The 18,406-nt window shown below is 48.7% G+C and overlaps 2 protein-coding genes across 6 annotated transcripts in view; one reads left to right on the top strand and one right to left on the bottom strand.

The window, feature by feature from the left end:
- Window positions 1-5,720: 5,720 nt before the first annotated feature.
- On the bottom strand, window positions 5,721-11,714 carry suds3 (SDS3 homolog, SIN3A corepressor complex component). 2 transcript variants are annotated; one of them, XM_057034028.1, is made up of 12 exons: window positions 11,497-11,714; window positions 9,954-10,023; window positions 9,802-9,857; window positions 9,530-9,601; window positions 9,201-9,220; window positions 8,926-9,082; window positions 8,741-8,836; window positions 8,521-8,582; window positions 8,421-8,442; window positions 8,017-8,122; window positions 7,316-7,400; window positions 5,721-6,628 (listed from the first exon to the last, which is right to left on the bottom strand). In XM_057034028.1, the coding sequence occupies exons 1-12, from the start codon at window positions 11,606-11,608 to the stop codon at window positions 6,530-6,532; spliced, it is 957 nt and encodes a 318-aa protein (XP_056890008.1). In that variant the 5' UTR covers window positions 11,609-11,714; the 3' UTR covers window positions 5,721-6,529. The 2 variants fall into 2 exon arrangements, with proteins under 2 accessions (XP_056890008.1, XP_056890009.1); XM_057034029.1 differs by lacking the exon at window positions 11,497-11,714 and adding an exon at window positions 10,758-11,411.
- An 885-nt stretch (window positions 11,715-12,599) lies between these two features.
- The window catches only part of taok3a (TAO kinase 3a), a 32,213-nt gene continuing 26,406 nt past the window's right edge, over window positions 12,600-18,406 (top strand). For 2 of the 4 annotated variants that reach the window (XM_057034018.1, XM_057034021.1), the window contains exon 1: window positions 12,602-13,017. The gene's annotated coding sequence lies outside the window, so the exon portion shown is untranslated. Of the gene's footprint in view, window positions 13,018-13,175; window positions 13,363-18,406 lie in introns of those variants that run through there. The other 2 variants (XM_057034022.1, XM_057034019.1) reach the window with 2 other exon arrangements.

An 18,406-nucleotide genomic window follows, 5' to 3' on the forward strand; every position in this document is an offset into this window, starting at 1 on the left:
GACGTGATCCGATCATGTTAGGTAGGAAAGGCGCCGCTGCTTGGGTTAGCCTGACCTGTGCGCCGTCTCTCTGAGGCCGTCGGCATTGGTAGAGACGGGACAACGATTGGAGTGTTTCCATGTGGGACGCATTGGAAGGAAAGGCAACAGAGGCAGCCGAGAAAGCTGCAGGGGCGTCGCCGTTATCGCTTTTTCTGATAACACAAACGCGCGCGGTGCACAATCCTCCAGCGCTGCTCTGTGATTTTCACTCCCCGCCTGTTTGATCTGCTGTTTTCAAATTGATCCAAGCTAAAATTACCCATGCAGGCCTCCTTAGACAAAAGCAGGCAGATTGATTGGTTCAAACAGAAGGAGCCATCATCACAGGCAGCTTCTGAGGATTTATGGTGATTTCTTCCAAACCATCTTCCCTTCTCTCCTAATTTTAGACTTAGCACAGCAACAGATTTACACATTCATCCTAAAGTCCAAAAAGTTATTTGCGCCAAAAAAAACACCTTTTCTTAGCATCCATGTGGCTAAGAAAAGAAGTGTGATATCACACAATTCACCTCGTGCTGCTTTTTTCCCCGTTCTCAAGCTCATCAAATTAAATGACACGTGAAATGGTCTTTAAAGTGGCATCCTACTCAAATGGCGTCCTATAAGAGGGAGCTGAGTGGATGCCCCTTTTTCTGCTTAATACAGTTCTAACTGTGTGTGTGTGTGTGTGTGTGTGTGTGTGTGTGTGTGTGTGTGTGTGTGTGTGTGTGTGTGTGTATTCTCACATTTACATCTATATAGTGCCAAAATTCTCATTCTGCTAGTAAAGTGGGGCCGTTTTACTGGACCCACAACCTCAAATGACAGCAGGGAATCGTCTCCTTAATCAATACTGTACTTTCACGCGCTGTAACTGTACATCTGCACGGCAGCACGTGCACGAGCCCTCTTCTGTCGGCAGCGCGTGAAGCGCAGGTGAGTGCAGGTGTTTGTGGAGAGCGTCGGAGCACTTTCTCCTCATTTTAAACAGGAGATACGACGGTTTGGAGAGCCTGAAGCTGCAGCGTGACCTGTCTCAGGGTCGTACATGGATACCTATGCATCATATCAGTGACTTAATAAGTGTTTTAGGCTCTGATATGATTCAGGATCTGGTGAGATGGTTGCGCAAGCTCGTGCTCAGAAAGATCCCACATCAAACTCAGCAGCTTGATGTGCTTCCACCGTGATGGGTCTCCTGATTGTATTTCACTCTCCGATGAATCAGACATTCTTCCCTTCGCCATTACTCAAACGGCGGCAGATGGGAAGTGAAGTCATTAGCGGGCGACGCCTCTGAAGCCTGAACTGTACCCTGGCCTGTTTATGTATTCCGAGGCGGGATGTTTCTATAATCGGCCCTAATGGAAACAGATGTCGGGTTCCGCGGGACGTGACGTCTCGGGCGGCGCCGCGCTGCCTGCCAGGCAACTAGCTTCGCCGGAGATCACTTTTTTCATCCGCACGTTTGCTCCAGGAAATCATCTTGCAGGGTCGGCGTCAGAAATCACAGTGTGGCGCTCGACGGCGACGGGCGGCGTTTTCATTCGTGCGTTCACGTTCAAGAATTGCCTTTGTCGAGAGCTCGGACGCTGCCCCCTCAAAATTACCCTGGAGCCCGGCGGGGATGCGGAACAATTTCCAGACAAGTGCAAAAACAGTGGGCAAATGTATGGGTGACAGGGAACATCGCCAGGCAGAGCCAGCGTGTTGCCAAGGAAACTGTAATTGGAAGTTGTTTTGTTCTCAGGTCTTATAACGTTAACAGGAGCCGAGGCGGCGCGGCACGGCCCCGCAGGTCTTGAGTGTCGTCTGTGGGGCGCGTCCCCGTTCTCCTGCAAATGGAAAAACAGGATCGGCGGCGATGGGAGTCAGAGCAAAGGAGTCACAACTGAACCACAAGGGCGGCGCCAACGCGACGCCGTCCTTGCCCTGTCGCCACTCCGCGAGAAAATGGGCGTCATTAGCGCCTCCTCCCTGCTCCGAACGAGGCTCCGCCACACGGAAAGAAAGAAGGAGCTTTCATCACATCTGTAGTCCCTCCTTTTATAATGTCACCATGTGTGTGTGTGTGTGTGTGTGTGTGGGGGGGGGGGCTGGCGTGGGCAAACAGGCAGCATTTAGCTAAGCGAGAAAGGTCATAAGGTCACCAGTGTAATCCTCGTCTGTCTCCCTGCTCACTTCATAGTGAAGGAGTGAATGATGCGAGATCATGGCCGTGGGGAACGCCGCCGGCTCCTCGGCGCCACCTCAGCTTCAGGAACAAATCGATGAAAAAGAAAGCCGAACGGCAGATCCACGCCGCCGACAACGCCGGCGCCGGCGTCTTTAATCTCCTCCGTTTGTTGGTTTTGATGGACAGATGTGAAATCTGACGGAACACATTCCCGCCGAGCGCAGCCGCGGCCTTGACAGATGTTTGGAGTCATCAGCATAATCGGCGGCGTCATCAAAGTCCGATCTGGGCTTGACAAATCAGATCCGATTGATCTGCGCTCATCAGAACCGCGCGGCTGTGATCGACATGGCAGCCAGAGCTCAGTTTCCAGGATTTGTCTGCCCGGTGTGTTTAAGTTCAGGAAGCCTTCAACAGACAAAGAGGATTTAGTGGAATTAGAGCCAACATCAGTGCAAAATTCATAATTATTCTTTTCATTTTGATCCTAAAACTCTGGGAGTGGTGGGAACGCTGGAATGATCTGAGCTGGTGTGTTTGCGTTGATCTTAAAAACTCCAGAAATTGGATGATAGTTTGATTTTGTGGTGGTGTAAACAGGTGCAGCACTGTGTGGCATTTATGTCAGACAGGTAATCACAGGTAATCCCGGAGCCTCACTCGGCACCAAGCAGCACTGGACATCACCATAGAAACGCAGAGTTCGATGGAAATCCAGGATCGTGTTGGTGTCTGCTGGTCGGAGTTGAGGTAGTTTGGTGTCTTTCTAGTTGTAAGTTGGTCTCAATTACCCTCCTAATGAACCCACTTCCTCGTCCCTTCTGCACCAGAACATCTGGTTTCTGCTGACTCGCCTCCAGCGGATTATAGACGCCGTTCAGACTGAAAAATGAACCTTTCCAGCGCTGCCTCGTTGCTCTGCTTTGGGCTCCAGCAAAAAAAAAAAAAAAAAAAATTAAAGAACATTTAATTCAATCAAAATTTCAAGATTTCAGGAATAATTACAGATTGTTTAAACCATTAATGCGCAATTTGGGGGTCGTTTTCTTTGCTAACATACGGAAAGCAAACAAGCAGATCTCCGGGTGTTTATTAGTGGAAACCATCCTTGCAGTCACATTGTTACTGGCACAGGGAGGAGAGAGGAGCACCTTCCATATGCTTCCCTGTCCCCCACTTGTTAAGATGCAATCTGTCTTTTCAAGGATAGGAGCCTCGGCCGCGGTGCTTGAGCTCCGCCGGTGCAGAAATTGCACCATAAACCCATTCTGAACAGGCATTTACCACAGACAGCTCTGTTCATCAAGGCGGCTCCTGCTAGCATTTCAATTTTATCACATGGAAACGCACGAAAACACACAGGAAGCTGCGCTCAAAGGCAAGTTGTTCATTTGTCGTCTGATTTGAGTTGATCGGGCCGCTGAGGGAAGGCTGACGAGGACAGATTTATTTTGAAATACAGTGAATTGGTGCAGCGTTTGTGCAAATGCAACACACATACAACAGTAAAAAGGATTTATTAATAAATGTAAAAAGGTCATATGGTGCTATGCTTATCAAGGCTAATTTGTTGATGCTAACAGACCGCGCACAATTTTAATGGAATTAGACTTTAATTAGGAGTCGAGCCGAGGTTAAAGGGACATAAAAGTGTGGAAACCGCGTCCCCATGAGTCAGGATTCTTCTGCTTGGCTGTTGGAGTCGAGCTATCTCAGCCCTGGAACCCAAAAAAAGAGCCGCGATAACGCTGCATCCTTTAAATCTGCCGGAAGAGCTGAGCATGCTAAACATAGAGACGCCTGTACGAGGGACCATCCGCTCTTACAAATTCTCTTTGAAACAGCGGAAGGGTTGAGAGAGTGAGACAAGAAAGAAAGAATTTAATTTAGAAGTTTACCCGACACTGATAAGTGGGACAGTGGCTTAAATACGGCATACGGGGGCTAATCCCCGACACAAAAACAGGACTTCACTTTTCTCGGGAACGTTATTTCAAACGGCTGCGTGTTCCTGGATGATGGTGGCAGAGATGCCAAAGCCTGTTCTGTGACCCGGGGTCAAATATCAGGAGTCAGACGGGGAGCTTTTACTGGAAATGAATTCCTCTCCCTGGGCAGATCTGGAGGAGTGTGATAAGGAAGAGCCACACATGCTCGAACATCCACAAGAGCTGAAGAGCTGGCGGGGTCGGCGAGGAGAAAGACCCCCTGCACAGACCACCAGGACCAGGGGCGCCTGGTCCCCTACACGATGACCGCCTGACAGCGATGCAGGCGTGACCACGCGGTGGAGGAATGGTTCTGGTTCAGGAGGGAGAACCAGGGGAGCTCGGGGATTTGATGGTTCTGGTTCAGGAGGGAGAACCAGGGGAGCTCAGGGATTTGATGGTTCTGGTTCAGGAGGGAGAACCAGGGGAGCTCGGGGATTTGATGGTTCTGGTTCAGGAGGGAGAACCAGGGGAGCTTGGGGATTTGATGGTTCTGGTTCAGGAGGGAGAACCAGGGGAGCTCGGGGATTTGATGGTTCTGGTTCAGGAGGGAGAACCAGGGGAGCTCGGGGATTTGATGGTTCTGGTTCAGGAGGGAGAACCAGGGGAGCTCGGGGATTTGATGGTTCTGGTTCAGGAGGGAGAACCAGGGAAGCTCGGGGATTTGATGGTTCTGGTTCAGGAGGGAGAACCAGGGGAACTCTGGGATTTGAAATCAAGCAACAACCGGCGAGGACGACAGCTCTCCAGAGACTCACCAGTCTTCCTGACCAACGGACGAAGCCATAGTTTTGTGCTGCACCTGGTCGGCAAAGTTTCCCGATCGGCGCTCCGGCTCCATCCCGGCGCTATTCGGCATTCATGTTAAACAGCTGCCTGCAGGGGGGGTTGAGAGGGATGGAACGGCCCCCAAGAGCCACCGATGAATCCAAGGATGAGGGCAGCTGCGTGGCTAAGACGCTCAGATATTGTGGAAAAGGACGGGAAAGACAAACGGGAATACTCTCAGGAGTTGAGTACTCCAGATGCTGCTGGCTCCTCCAGCTTCCCCTTCCCAAGATGCACTGAGAAATTGGATCAGAGTCCGGCTGTTCTAATAAATTCTGAAATAGTAAAGGAGTTTGTCACTTTCAAGATTCTCCAGACAACCATCAATCACAGCTGGCACTCGGGGGGGGGGGGAGGAATCGCCACCGCCACTTGTCAGGCTGTGTCACTGAGGCGCACAAAAGGTGAATAAGCCATCCTCTTGGAAAGACAGGACGCACCGAGGGGCAAGCAGGCTGCTCGGGAAGCGGAGCGTCTCCATGAATGCAGAAATCCCTGGTGGAGGGGGGCAGTCGGGGGCCTTTGAGGGGGAGACCTGGGCCAATCAGACTCACACACACACGCGAGCACCTCACACGATTAGGTTCCTGTAATTGGAGGCAGATATGAGCCCGCCAGACACCCGTGTGCAGCACTCCGGTTCTCCCTTTTATTCCGCTGGAGTCGGCTTCAGCGTGCGCGCCTCAGACACGTTCCAGAGCCAGTTGATAAAAAACAATTTAATAAAACAACACAGTACAAATTGTCTATTTGAGGCTCCACATGCAGGTCAGCCTGCTCACATATGGAACACACACACACACACACACACACACACACACACAGCTCCAAGAAACACAAAAACCCCAGATAAATTCCACGTACAGGGTGAATGGACACACACTCTTCTCTATTCTGGCGGTCAGGACGAGGGTGAAGGCAGGATAGCGTGGTGGCCCCCTGGTGGTGGGCTGCAGCCTCAGCCATTAACACCCTCCAACAGAACTGGAGGGCTGTTTCCAGGTGACATTCAAGCATTTGTTTCTTATCAGACCGACTTCTACTTTGATTTGGATGAAGGGGCGAGGTGTCGTGACTGACAGCCGAGCCCTGCTGCATGCTCACCAGAGGGTTTGAGTCTGAAAGCGTGAGAGGGGCCAATTAGCTTCACGCCAGGGGGAAAAGTGATGCTAGCGTCTGTGGAATCTCACCACCTGACAGTATTAACATAAAGATCCTGCAGAGACCAACATGGATGGAAATAAAGCCTGAATGAGGTGGGAAAGATTTGTTTTGTTATGCTGCCGTCGCCCTCCTGCCACACAGTGGCAAATAATGCTCCACCATCAGCTGTGCATATAATTACCACTGTATTTGTTTTGGAAAATGTAGAGCGTTTAGTCTGTTCCGGAGTCCGTAAAGAACCAGAGGCCGAGTCATGTCGGCACGCGAAGAATAAAAATAAGCTAATCGGGTGGATCCAGAGAGGATGGACAGACGGGGCGGGGCAACGGGACAGAAGCAAGGTCAAGGTTCAAGCGGCCGACCGTCGACGGATGACGAACGCCCCCCTCTGCAGCTGCCCCAGGTAGATCCTCATCTTTGTGCTGTCGCTCGTCTTCCTCACCCAAATCTGGAACACAAAGAGGGGACGTCTGTTCCAAATGACACATGACAACACCTGGAAAATGTTCCAAACCTCCCTGGAGTTCAAATCAATATGGTTCATAAAACACCAAAGAAATATCACGTAAATATATCGGAATCCTGAGAATATAAAGAAGTAGCTTTGTCGTTTCCTGTAAAAGAGGCTCGACATTGTTGATCTAAGAGGGTGAAAGTGACACCATTTAGTGTAGGAGGGGCCAATATTCTACCATTTACTTTAAAAGAGGGTCGGTAATGCATCATTTATCGTAAAAGTAGGTCAATACTTTACCATTTATTCCAAAGGGGGGGTTGTATTGTGCTGGGTTATGTTCTGGAATGACATGTTTTCCCACCTACACTGCGGATCTGTTTGTTTGGACTGAATAAATAATTCTTTAAATATGGGAGCTGCATCACAGCAGTAAACACCGTACTTACCATTTCTGAGCCAAGGCTGAATTATACATTTAACACTCTGCCGAGCGTCTCCCCACTGCAAATACACACGCTGGTGTGTGTGTGTGTGTGTGTGTGTGTGTGGAGTCAGCATGTGACACAAAGGAATAAAGTGGGCCAGATGACAGCGTGATGACTGAATTAACCCTATTGCTGATCAGGTCCAACAGCAACATAAAGGTGCTTCTAAATGCTGAATGAGGGGAAAAGTCACCTCGTTGGTCCCCACTGAGCTGATGACACAACTGATCTTTGTGTTGTCCTTGGACTCCAGGTAGATCGCCTGGCTCTTGTGGTACCTGTGAGCACAAAAACAACAAAAATAGCCATCATCAAGATGAAGAGCGCCAGAGCTGACAGGGGAGCCGTTCATCCCCCAGAACCATTCTCGGCTGAATAGATAATTGGACCGGAGAGTCAAAACAAAGAATCTGTCATTGCCTCTAATGGCTCCGAACTGTCAGAGGACAGAAGCGAGCCAGCGGAGACCGACAGCCGAAACATTTGATCGGGAGGAATAATCACACACTGCGGCTCTCTGAGAAGGCCTGAGGGTGGGAAGATTCGCCGGCAAAGAATAAATTAGACACCACAGAGGATGCTGGTCTCAACGCTCTCTAGCGTCACAAAAGCAGGAAAAATGGAATCTCTGAATTACTGCCTCCAATATGACAGCAAAGATCCTCAAAGACTATAGATTTAGAGTCTCCATACCTTTATATTACACTAAACTTCAGCCAGCGTCACTTGGCTGATTGTTTCACGCGCTGGCAGTCAGAGAATTTAAGAAAATGTGCAATATTTCTTATGTTTCCATTAACAAAATAAATCATTTAATTCAACGCCGTCTCAGGACCAAACGGATGACAACGCTGCCACCCAGTGGGGAGTTCGTGGGGTAAAGTTGCGACCCACCATCTCTTGTCGTAGTAGAGTTTCCCCTCCTCGATGCGGGCCTCGTACCGCTGCGACGGGCTCTCCATGGGAGCGGATGGGACATGTTCTGGAGATGATGGAGACACTAAAAAGGGAGGAACAGCAGGTGAGCCCATTGTCACAACCATGTGCATCTACAGAGGTATCTGCAATAGCACCTCTGTCCCAGAAAATAGGAAGAAAAAGCTACATTTGACCAACTTGTGCTTTAAGATTATTGGTTTGTTCCCCATGTTGACAATACTTTTGCATAGCAAAACACACTTCAGGTTGTGGTAGCTTTATTATATTGAGAGTGCAGACACGGGGAGGGGGTGGCAGTTATAAATTCCTGTCCATGAATTGTGGATTAAAAGAACCACGAAAGGCCAGTTCTGACTCACCGGGCCGTTTGGGTGACTTGAGCTGCCAAATATATAGAATGAAAGAAAATTAGCCAACGTAAAACTCTGCAAACTTTCCAGGCCACGAAGGGACGCTTACCTTGTTTAGCGTCCTCAGATCCTCCATTATCTGGTCATCTGTTAGCAAATAATTTAACTGAGGTGTGAAGAATTAAGGAAGAAGCTTGTTGGGTCACACATGAGACACAACATCATCTACAGAACAACAACATTCTGTCCCAGGAACCATGCTCTAAACTCGTTAGATCATCTCAATCAGCAGTAATTTGTGGGGAACAAAGGTCTTTTGTAAAGGGTATCTGGTGCAGGTTTTCTCCGCTTGTCTGGTATTGGGACTGGATCATTGGGTCGCCTCCTCAGCTTCCGGGTCATTATGGGTTTCACCTCCATTGAATCTGTGTTTGAGAGAAAAAACAGCCAAGATTAAAATGATTCCACACAGGCGACAAAGCCCAGATGTGAGATCCAACTCTGGCTCTCTCACCGCCCGTCAGCTCCATTGTTAATTTCTCATTTTCAATCATCTTCTTCTTCTCCTCCAGCTCTGCAATTAAGTTTTCCTTCAGTTCCACTTTTTTGTCATCAAATTCCTTCACTGCTGCTTTCTTCTCCTTCACGTAGTTCCTCTCCACCTGCTCAGTCTGCAGCCCAGGAAAAGACAGAGGAGGCAGGCTTTGCTTTTAAATCCAACACACATGGAAATGAATCCCATCCAAATAATAAAATCTACAGAAGTCAGACGAGACAAATCAAACTGACCTCCAGCTGAAGAAAGAGATCTGAAAAAGAGGGAAAAAAACAAGATGGAGGATCAGAAACAGATTCATCACAAAAAGATTCAGAATTGAGAAGGAAAGAGTTGGATCCACTTTGCTGCAAATCTTTTGCTTTGCCCTGGGTATTAACGTTTTTTAAAAAGATTTTTCATTTGAATTTAAATATTTAAGAGAATGTTACAAGTGGAATTTGATGCCTCTCAAATGAGGCAGTTCGACTTTTGATCAGAAGAGTTTTCATCTTTACAGGTCTTAACGAGGGACTGCAAACGAGCTCAGCGCGGATGCATCAGTATGAAAGCGGAGGCATACCGGCATTTCGGAGTCTCTCTTTGTACTGCTGGTCCAGCTTTTTCATCCTCCTCTGGTATTCCTGCAGGGTGCCTGCAAAGCAAAAAGTAATTACTTCAAAGAGACAATCCATCTGCGATAATATCGTTTCATATAAAAGCTGTGTTTGGATTAAAAAAACCAAACCACGGCTGCTCCAAAATGACCCACACCGAGACCTGATGATAAAACAGATCTAGGGGGACTATTGTTGCCGCAGGTGGAGGCGCAACAGGTGTGACACAAACCGTTACCTTCGTGCAGCTGCTGCAGCTGTCGCTTCAGGGACGCGAGTTTGTCCTGGTACATTCTGCAATAAAGAAGCAGAGGTTCATTTCTATTCACTTTTTTTTTTTTTTTTTTTAAAAAGGTCAAACACGTGAGTCATGCATCCCACAACTCTTACTGCTCTTTGATTTCCACATAGTCATCATCATCGTGTTTAGCCAGGTCTGTTTCACTGGCATCTTCAGTGTCTGCAAAAAAAAAGAAAGAAAGAATGCAGAAAAGTCGTTAAAAGCTATCTGAGAGGCCACTGCATGCAAATAAACACACCACAGGGAAAACAGCAGAAATGTGTGCATGTTCGGGGTGCGTGTGTGTGTCATTGGTGAGGTAATGGTGAGAAGCCCGCTTGGTAATGCCCTTCAGGCTCCCATCCCTGAGGATTACTGACCAGGCTGAGCCACGTCTACCAGATCTAATCTAACCTGAACTGTTGCGTAGCAATTTCTCTCGAAATCAGGGCCCAAAAAGACACTATGACGGAGACGAGGCTGGTTCGGCTACACAATAGAAGAACATTCCAACACTGCTCTTTGAGGATCTTGTCAGTTTGCCGCATGGTGGGATATGCAGGGAGAGCCAGCGGCTAACTATCTGCTGACAGGGCAGCAGCTCTCAACAGAAAGCTTTCGGCTTTAGGCTGGTGATCTTCGGAAACTTGGAAGCCAAGTTTCCAGTCACATACTCACAGCTTCGGCTTTATTTTAAAAAAAATGACATGAGAAGGAAAAGGCCCAGGCAGGTTAAGCTGACACAGCAGCTTTCATTTTCGGTTAGCGTTAAAGTGTTAGCTACGCTTAGCATTTAAACAACCACCCGATTCTCGATTTGTAGTCAGGAGGACCGTCAACGCATCCCGACGATTCGAACAAATCGCCCAAGTGCGATTCTGCGTGTGGAAGTTAACGTCCGGAATCTAGCTAACCTTGCAGTGCTGTCATGGTTGCTTTCCTCTGGCGTCTCTTGCCCCGGCGGTCCGTTCCGTCTCAGTGGATAGTGTGGAAAAGGGCAATGCAGTGGACCCAGCACGCAGAGATTCGCCTGCTGTCTCTACTCGAAGCTAACGTCACGTAGCTACACGGCTAGCGTTAAATCACGCCATGCCACGCTGCCCAATGTGACCTTTATATGCTTAGCACAATGTCTAAAGTCACGTCAATATATTTAAGAGCTGGGTTGGGCTAGTTTTGACCCATTGATGCAGAATAACGTCAGCAAGACCGACAACTGCCACACCGCAGTTATACCTAACGCGAAATGCTAGCCAACCTAGCATCGTGTGAACTACACAAACAACACATACACGATCGATAGTTGAGCCGCGTTTTATTCGTAATGGTGGTACTTTAAGAGTAGATTGGCGAGGGTACGGGATGCTTTAAGAGACGTTTCTTTGCTTGGAAAATATCTTGGCGGTAACCGGATGGTTTACGCTGTATTTGAATGTGTGCAGTAGAAACTCGCGCTGCACATTTCAAGCGAGTTGACACCAACTCAAAATGCTAATGGGTGCAATCCGTACGGTATTAGAAAAGACACATTCATACAAATATTTTGAGTAGTGAATTTGGTTCCGGAATTATCCTAATTTTACGAATCAGTCGAGTCTTTCCCCAACAACTAGACCGAGCCGTCGCTTTTGGGCAAATCGTTGATAACGTTACCTTCTTCTGAGTCTCTCCCTCGGAAACTCCGATCGTCGTCGTCATCCACGCTATCAAGCTCTTCTTCATCATTATAGTAATCCACCATAGGCGACAGCAGAGTTGAAGCCATTTATTCGTTTGTAAAATGTAAACAAAACTGAAAATAAACAATCGATTTGTGTTTTGCAGCCTGCTTGGAACAGCGCCAACAACTGGTAGGACCTTGGGATACCATGCAGTCTGACGTTATGCCTGTACAAAAACGCATGTTAAAAATTATAAAATTTAAGAGAATGTATGGCATTAGATTTCAAAGTTCAAAGTAAAATTAAAAAGTCGCCAAAACGAATAAAACCAATCAGCTATAATACGCTATATACGCACATAATGCATTTTGATACAGGCATATATGTGGCCACCATTAGTAGTCCTCGGCTTGTTGAGTCAAACAGTACAACCACAGCTGGAAAGTGTTTTTCTACTACTCCGTTATTCTGTTTTTGATAACGTATTTTTCCTTCTACTACATACTTTACTTTCAATATACAAATATACAACATAAATACTGGTTTATACAAAGATGCGTTTTTTTCCTTTAGCTTGCAGAACACTCTTAACACTTCTGGTTACGACCCACATCCTCAGCTGATGGCGATTCCTTCAATTTAACACAAATAACGTAATTGCAGCGATGGCAGCGTGTATACCTTTGTTATGTAATAAATATGGACATTGACATTGTGTAGAACAAGTACATGAAAAATCATTGTTGAGAAAAATGCACGTTATTCACAGCAATGATTGGCATTTTATCCATATGTACTGTAGGTGGTCGTAAAGAACCGCATTCTCAGATGTGCATCTTTTCAAATGCTACTATATGTTGGGTGGCATAATTTACAAGATAATGGTGCGATTAAAAGATTCAGCGTTTAAAACGACGTCGTTCAGGACCACTATGACTACTAGCTGAAAAAAGATACAACCACGGAGCTTATCAATAGTAAATAGAGAAGTTTTATACGTTTTACACATCGACATTATGCATACGGTATATGTGGAACATGCACCAGCAGATGGCACCATTGCACCGAGAAAGTTCAAGCAACGAAGACGATCGTCACCTCCGAAGATAAGCCAGAATCCGGTTGACTCTGTCCATGCATCTTTAATGATTTTCACGAGGAAAACGATATAGCACTGCGGTCGTAAAGTCTAGCTTCGCAGGGGCACGAGCCCCGCGTTGCCGTCTTACATGATGGGGCCAACTGCGCGCACACTTCGTGCAGTCGGATGTTAGTTTATTTCCGCTGCTGACAGGCATGGGAAGCGAGTCTTCTGGCATGCCCTTCTACGCACTACGCAACTTTATTTCCGCTTGTCTGTCAAACTATCAAACGCGACCGGGGGGGGTTGAGCCCCCGCTGTTCCGTCATCCAGGAAGTCCGGACCAACTGACAGCACTTCGCAAAGTCACGCCAACACCTCCCGGGACGGATTAAATGCCCCTGAAGTGAGAAGGACGGCGCGTTTCAGCAGGTGAGCACCCCCCCGCTTCCTTTAATCGTTTCTTTATTTGTGTTGCTGTCACGGCAACCCCCCCCTCCTTCACCCCCCACCCCCCAGTCCGAGGCCAACCAGCTCGTGCCGACTCGCGCTCTCAAAGTGCAATGACACTTCCTCTCTCCTCCGCGGCTAAGCTACGGCGGCTAAAGCGGCAAAAGTGGAGGCGGCCAGGCTGCGCTGCTGGCGGATCGCACCTGAAGTTGTGAATCGCCATCGTCGAGTGCTTTTTCTTTTTTTTTTTCTTCTCCCATTCCCCCCCCCCCACTCCTCCCCACGTCGGTTGTTCGGTTTGTTGTTACAACGCCGCTCTACTACGAGGTGAGTCCGGACACCAGCACCAGCTCGCCGGGGTGAAGTGCGTAGGTCCACCTTTTATTTTAACATTTAAATGCCATGAGCGCCAGCGGCTGTCGTAGACGGACACGTTTCTGCACCTGTTTAAAATCGACGCCGAATTTGGAGAGTTTACGCTGACAGGAGTGGGGGGGGGGACGCCGCGCAGCTTGCCTCGCTCCCCGGGGGTGAGTACGGAGAGCGAAGCGGATGACAGGTTGTGATGAAGGGGACGCTTGTTTTGTCAAAGCCGCACGGAGGCTGGGCGCCGTGTAAACTTGCACCAAGTGCTGTTTTACCCCCCCCTTCCCCAGGATATATGGGCTCATCTGAGTCTGCAACAGCGGCTGTGGTACCTTCCATTGCACCGCGCGTAGACGCGAGATTTTACTACGAACGCGCCGCCGCGGCGGTTTTAGGACGTTTAAACGTGGAAGTCGCGCATTGTCCTCCGCTTATTGCGCGTCGCCGCGCTCGTTGGCCAATCAAACATCGAAGCCGTGACAGGTGTCCGAGCCCGCTGCTCGTTTGATGACATCGGAAGACAATGGCCATCAATAACGCGCGTCATGTGCGTTAACCCGCCCGGGGCGCGAAGGCTGCGGCCGCTCCTCGCCACATCTCCGGGGTCACCAAATCACCCCCCCCCCCGCTGGAAGCGGAGGGACGCTGTTGGAACATGCAAACGGCAGTTGCAGATAGAAAGCGGAGCAGCAAAGCCCGAGCTGACCCAACATGATGTCATCTCTGGCGTGCACGGCGCATGAGTGAGAGGCAGCAGACTTTGTGTGTCAGGCTGCTAAACTGTGTCATTTTCAGAGGGAATACTGCTGGTCGTTTCATTCCATCAACACGTTTCTTTTCTGGTGAACTGAATCAAAGCAGCGTTTCCTCTTCAGACAGCGGCGCGTCTCTGGTGCCTGATATTCTTGTTTCCGACGTCTTTGTTTGTGCTACTGTGGTCAAAGCCCACTGGATTTTGCTCAAAGGTCACGGGATTATTGTGCAAGTCCTTGTTCACACCACCCTTATCTGGTAGGCTTATCTGTGGCCTATTGACCATGTAGCCGCAGGCAGGGGCGGACACTTGCATAATATCTCATAAGCAGTGGTTTCTGGGGCATTTTGGCTTTTATTAGGACTTTGACTCAATAAAGTTCAGGCAAATGTTTCACTTGGATTATAAAGCTCTGCCCAAGTTAGGGTGTGATAAATACCGGTGGCTTGTAGTTTAGTGGGTCAGATAACCAACCCTATCTCATAAGTGAGATAGGGTTGGTTGGATATGTGGTCTATTATTATCATTATTATTATCATTATTATTATTATGCTAACAGGATGCCCTTACAGTGACCAGAGGTCCAGTCCTTTAGGGCATCAGGTGTGTGACGTTTGTGAAGGGCTGCAGCAGGAGGAGCACTCATCAGCTGCTCTTGGCAGGCATGGCTTTCAGAGGTGTGTGTGTGTGTGTGTGTGTGTGTGTGTGTGTGTGTGTGTGGAGGGGGGGTGGGGTGCACACACCAGACTTATCCACAGTATCGGCAGGCTTCTCCTCTTTCTGCGTGTCTGTCTGGTTCCTCGAGCCAACCTTGGCAGGGGAAATCTTACCGTGCTTTTAGGACACGGCGGTCTCCCGCTGGGAGGAGTCGGCTCGGTTTGAGGTTTATGGGATCAAACTAGCAACTGGTGCAGGACTTGGAGCGGTTCCTCCTTCAAGCTTCCGTCCACATATCTTGCTTCCGTGAGCTTGCTCAGGGAGCGTGCAGACATGCCCAGCAGAAGCACCTTAACTCTGATTGACCTGGATAGGCCCGGAACCTAATTGGCAGCGTTGGGAATGCCTGTGTTTATCCTACTGTTTCTTTCTAAAAAGCTCCTTGTTGACATTCAGTACTGATTACACGGTTATCTTCCTGTCAACTTTCTCTGGTTTTGAAGAACCTCATGTCTCGGGTCTCACCGACCCCACTGTGAGGTGACCGGCCGCGTCCTCGGGGCGGCGCCACGGCGATTCAGCCGTCGCGGCGCATTTGTTGAAATCCTTGATGCCGGCGGAGAAAATCTTGGCAGGTTTTGGGTTTTAGCATCTCGAGCGACCTGTTGAAAAGACGTTCTTCCCCTCCCTGCTGACTAATCCACCTCAGCCTCTCGCAGCTCTCTGCTGAAGCCGCTGAACTTTTCTCCACTTCCACGTGACGGAAGGCTGACGTTTGAAAAATACATGAAAGAATTGCCAGTTTAGTCCATGCTGTTTGGTTTCTGCCACAGAAGCAGAGCACATCAAATATTCAAGCGCTGCTGTCAGGCTTAATGTTCTGCGCTGATCTTGTGTAGCTCATCTAATAGATGGATGCTGGCTCAGATTAGCTCATTCACGTCTCGCTATACGTAAAGGTGCGTATAAAAACGGCTAAAAATGCCGGGAAATCTCGAGTCGTCCCTTCATGCACCTCGCAAGTCCTGTTCCGGTGGAATAGTCGTGCTGCCCTGGTGCCATCGGGAAGCGAGCCTCGCTAGCGTGTGGGAGGTTAGCATTAGCAACTTGATTACAGCTTCATTATAAGCATGCTTCCAATCCCCCAGTGAGGTTGCAGCTGTGACCATGACTTTGCCTCCCTCCCTCCCCCTAGCCCCCATTATGTCTGGCTATATCTGTCTCCGGCTCTCATGTGAAATCTGCAAGCCTCTCCCCTCTCCTCCCATGACTAGGCCAAGTTAACGTGTTGGAGAGTTATGGCGGGGGCCATCAGCATCACCCGGGGAGACGTCACCATCCCTGACGGCTGACTCGTCTTATCACTTGCCCACCACTGTCCCTCCTGGGCCCAGAGCTTATTTTAGCCTGGAAGAATGAAGGAATGGGGTATTTTTAGAAGCATGTTTCACTCTAATGGGGAGGGGGGGGGGGGTCTTTAAAAATTGAAAGTGTCATGTCTTGGTTTCCATACTGCTGAGTGCTTCCTACAACACATGCAGCCGGCTGGGGGAAGTCCAGGGTGTGCAGCTAGCTTAGCGGTGCGCTACGTGTCAGCAGGGCTTAGGAAGCATGATGGGGAAGGACACGTTTGCTGATATGGGGTGGTGAGGCAATACGCCGCTGCAGCACCACGCTGGTGTATTTTGGGAGCTTCCTGCGCCCGCCCAAAGCGCTTTTGTGTCTCGTAAGTTTATAATTTCACTTTGCCCTTAATTACATAGCGTGTTTAGAGACCGCAGCCCCGCAGAAATATGTTAAACACTCTCCTGGCAGCCGAGTTGTGCACGCCGTAGCCAACGCCGATGTTATTTAATGGCACGGCCGCCACGTAACCTGACATAAATACACGGTAAAAAGAATGCGAGCTAACCACCCCCACCCTCCCGATTCCCCAGAGAAAAGTAGGCCTCTGCCCCAGCTCTGTGTCGCCCTAATGCTGTGCCTGGACTACCTCCATTGGGTCAAGTGGAGATTTTCCCTCTAATGAATCTGGGGGAGATTGTGTCATGCTTCTGCCAACCAGCAGTGAACCAGAGCCACCGTGGCTTTATTTTTATGTTTTAGTTAAGTCTGCGGCTCCGTTCGCGCGCCGCTCGCAGGGTTCTCGGACGATCCTGGAATGTGGGCATCACCCTCAGAGCTGCGGCGGTTGTTTCAGCGGTTGTCTCACTGTCGTCTCTTCTGCCGTTGATGGCGTTCCTCGCTCCGCGCTGCAGCTGTGTCGGCGTCGGGAGCAGATGCCGGAGGAGCCGTTCCTGCCAGCGTGCTGTAGACGGCTCACGCTGGGGCAGCTCGACGTGCCTCCGTGAACTCGGAGAGCCTGAGGAGGATTTTAACAATCGTCCAATTAAACTGCGACTTGGAGGAAACTCCACCATTTCATAGTCCTCCCTGCTGCTTCCCCTCAATCATCCCCCCCCCCTCACATGTGCGCGCACACACACGTGTGAAGGGAACAGATGTGCAGCGCTGGATGGTGAATCAGTCCTATAGAACCAACAGGGAAATGGCTAAATGATCACCTGACCGTGGCCTCACAGGAGCTGTTATATCCGTGGATTTATTTTAAATTTAAAGGAGCTGGAAGGAAGCCAGGATTCAGCTGATAAGATATGCACTAATAGTTTAGCAGCAATCGATTAATTTTCAATTAGTTTTAACTCCGGAGGGACGTTTCCACCAAACCTTTCCAATATTTCTAAGTGGCGAGTCGCGGTTGGACCCTGGCTGCCTCGGGAGTTGATTTGATTGCGGTTCACAGTGATGAGCCGCGCACATGGAACCATTTTTTAACTTGTAGCCACAAACGTGCCTTATCTAATTTAAAAATGGACACGTTGGATTTCTGTTAGCGGATATAATATCACGGGTAGATTTAATCAGATCTCAGGCGCCACCGTTTGGCCCTGCTGGGGGCTGCACACTCCCAACATTTGCCTTCTGCCTTTGTAACTCATCAACATTACATTAGAGCATTTTATTTGATCATTTGTGATTTAATTCATCCGAGTTGGCACCAAATTGGATCTAGGAAGGAACCCCCTCCCCCTCCCATGGAGAAGTACAGCTAACAATATCATATATTAGCCCTGTTAATCTACTTATTATTATTTTTGTGGTGAAAGTTCTGTAGCTCTGGCCTAAATCAATGTTTAAATGTCTCTTTTATCAAGAATTAATGAGGAAAACTTGTGATTAAAATCACGAGTTATCTTTTACATTAAAATTGCTTGATTAGCCGTCAACTTTGTACACTTGGTTCTTTAATTTACTGCACTTATCTTACTTTTCGGGGTTTGTTTTCAGGTTTAAATTTGAATGCTCTTCTTCTTCTTCTTCTCTTTGATGGATCCAAAGTAAAACAAGCAAACAGCCCCCCCCAGAGTCCTCTTCCATACGTGGTTGCCATGTGTGCACATGCACGTGTGAAGAGGCTTGTAGAGATGAGTACAGATCAAAAAAGGGGAAGGATGGAGAAGTTCTCCGCCTCAGTTCATTTCCATACTAGTAGCAGGCAGCCAAAATTCCAAAATCCTGACACCCACGGGCCCC

The sequence above is a fragment of the Takifugu flavidus genome, chromosome 5 (genome assembly GCF_003711565.1).
Source record: "Takifugu flavidus isolate HTHZ2018 chromosome 5, ASM371156v2, whole genome shotgun sequence".
Taxonomy (NCBI): Eukaryota; Metazoa; Chordata; class Actinopteri; order Tetraodontiformes; family Tetraodontidae; genus Takifugu; species Takifugu flavidus.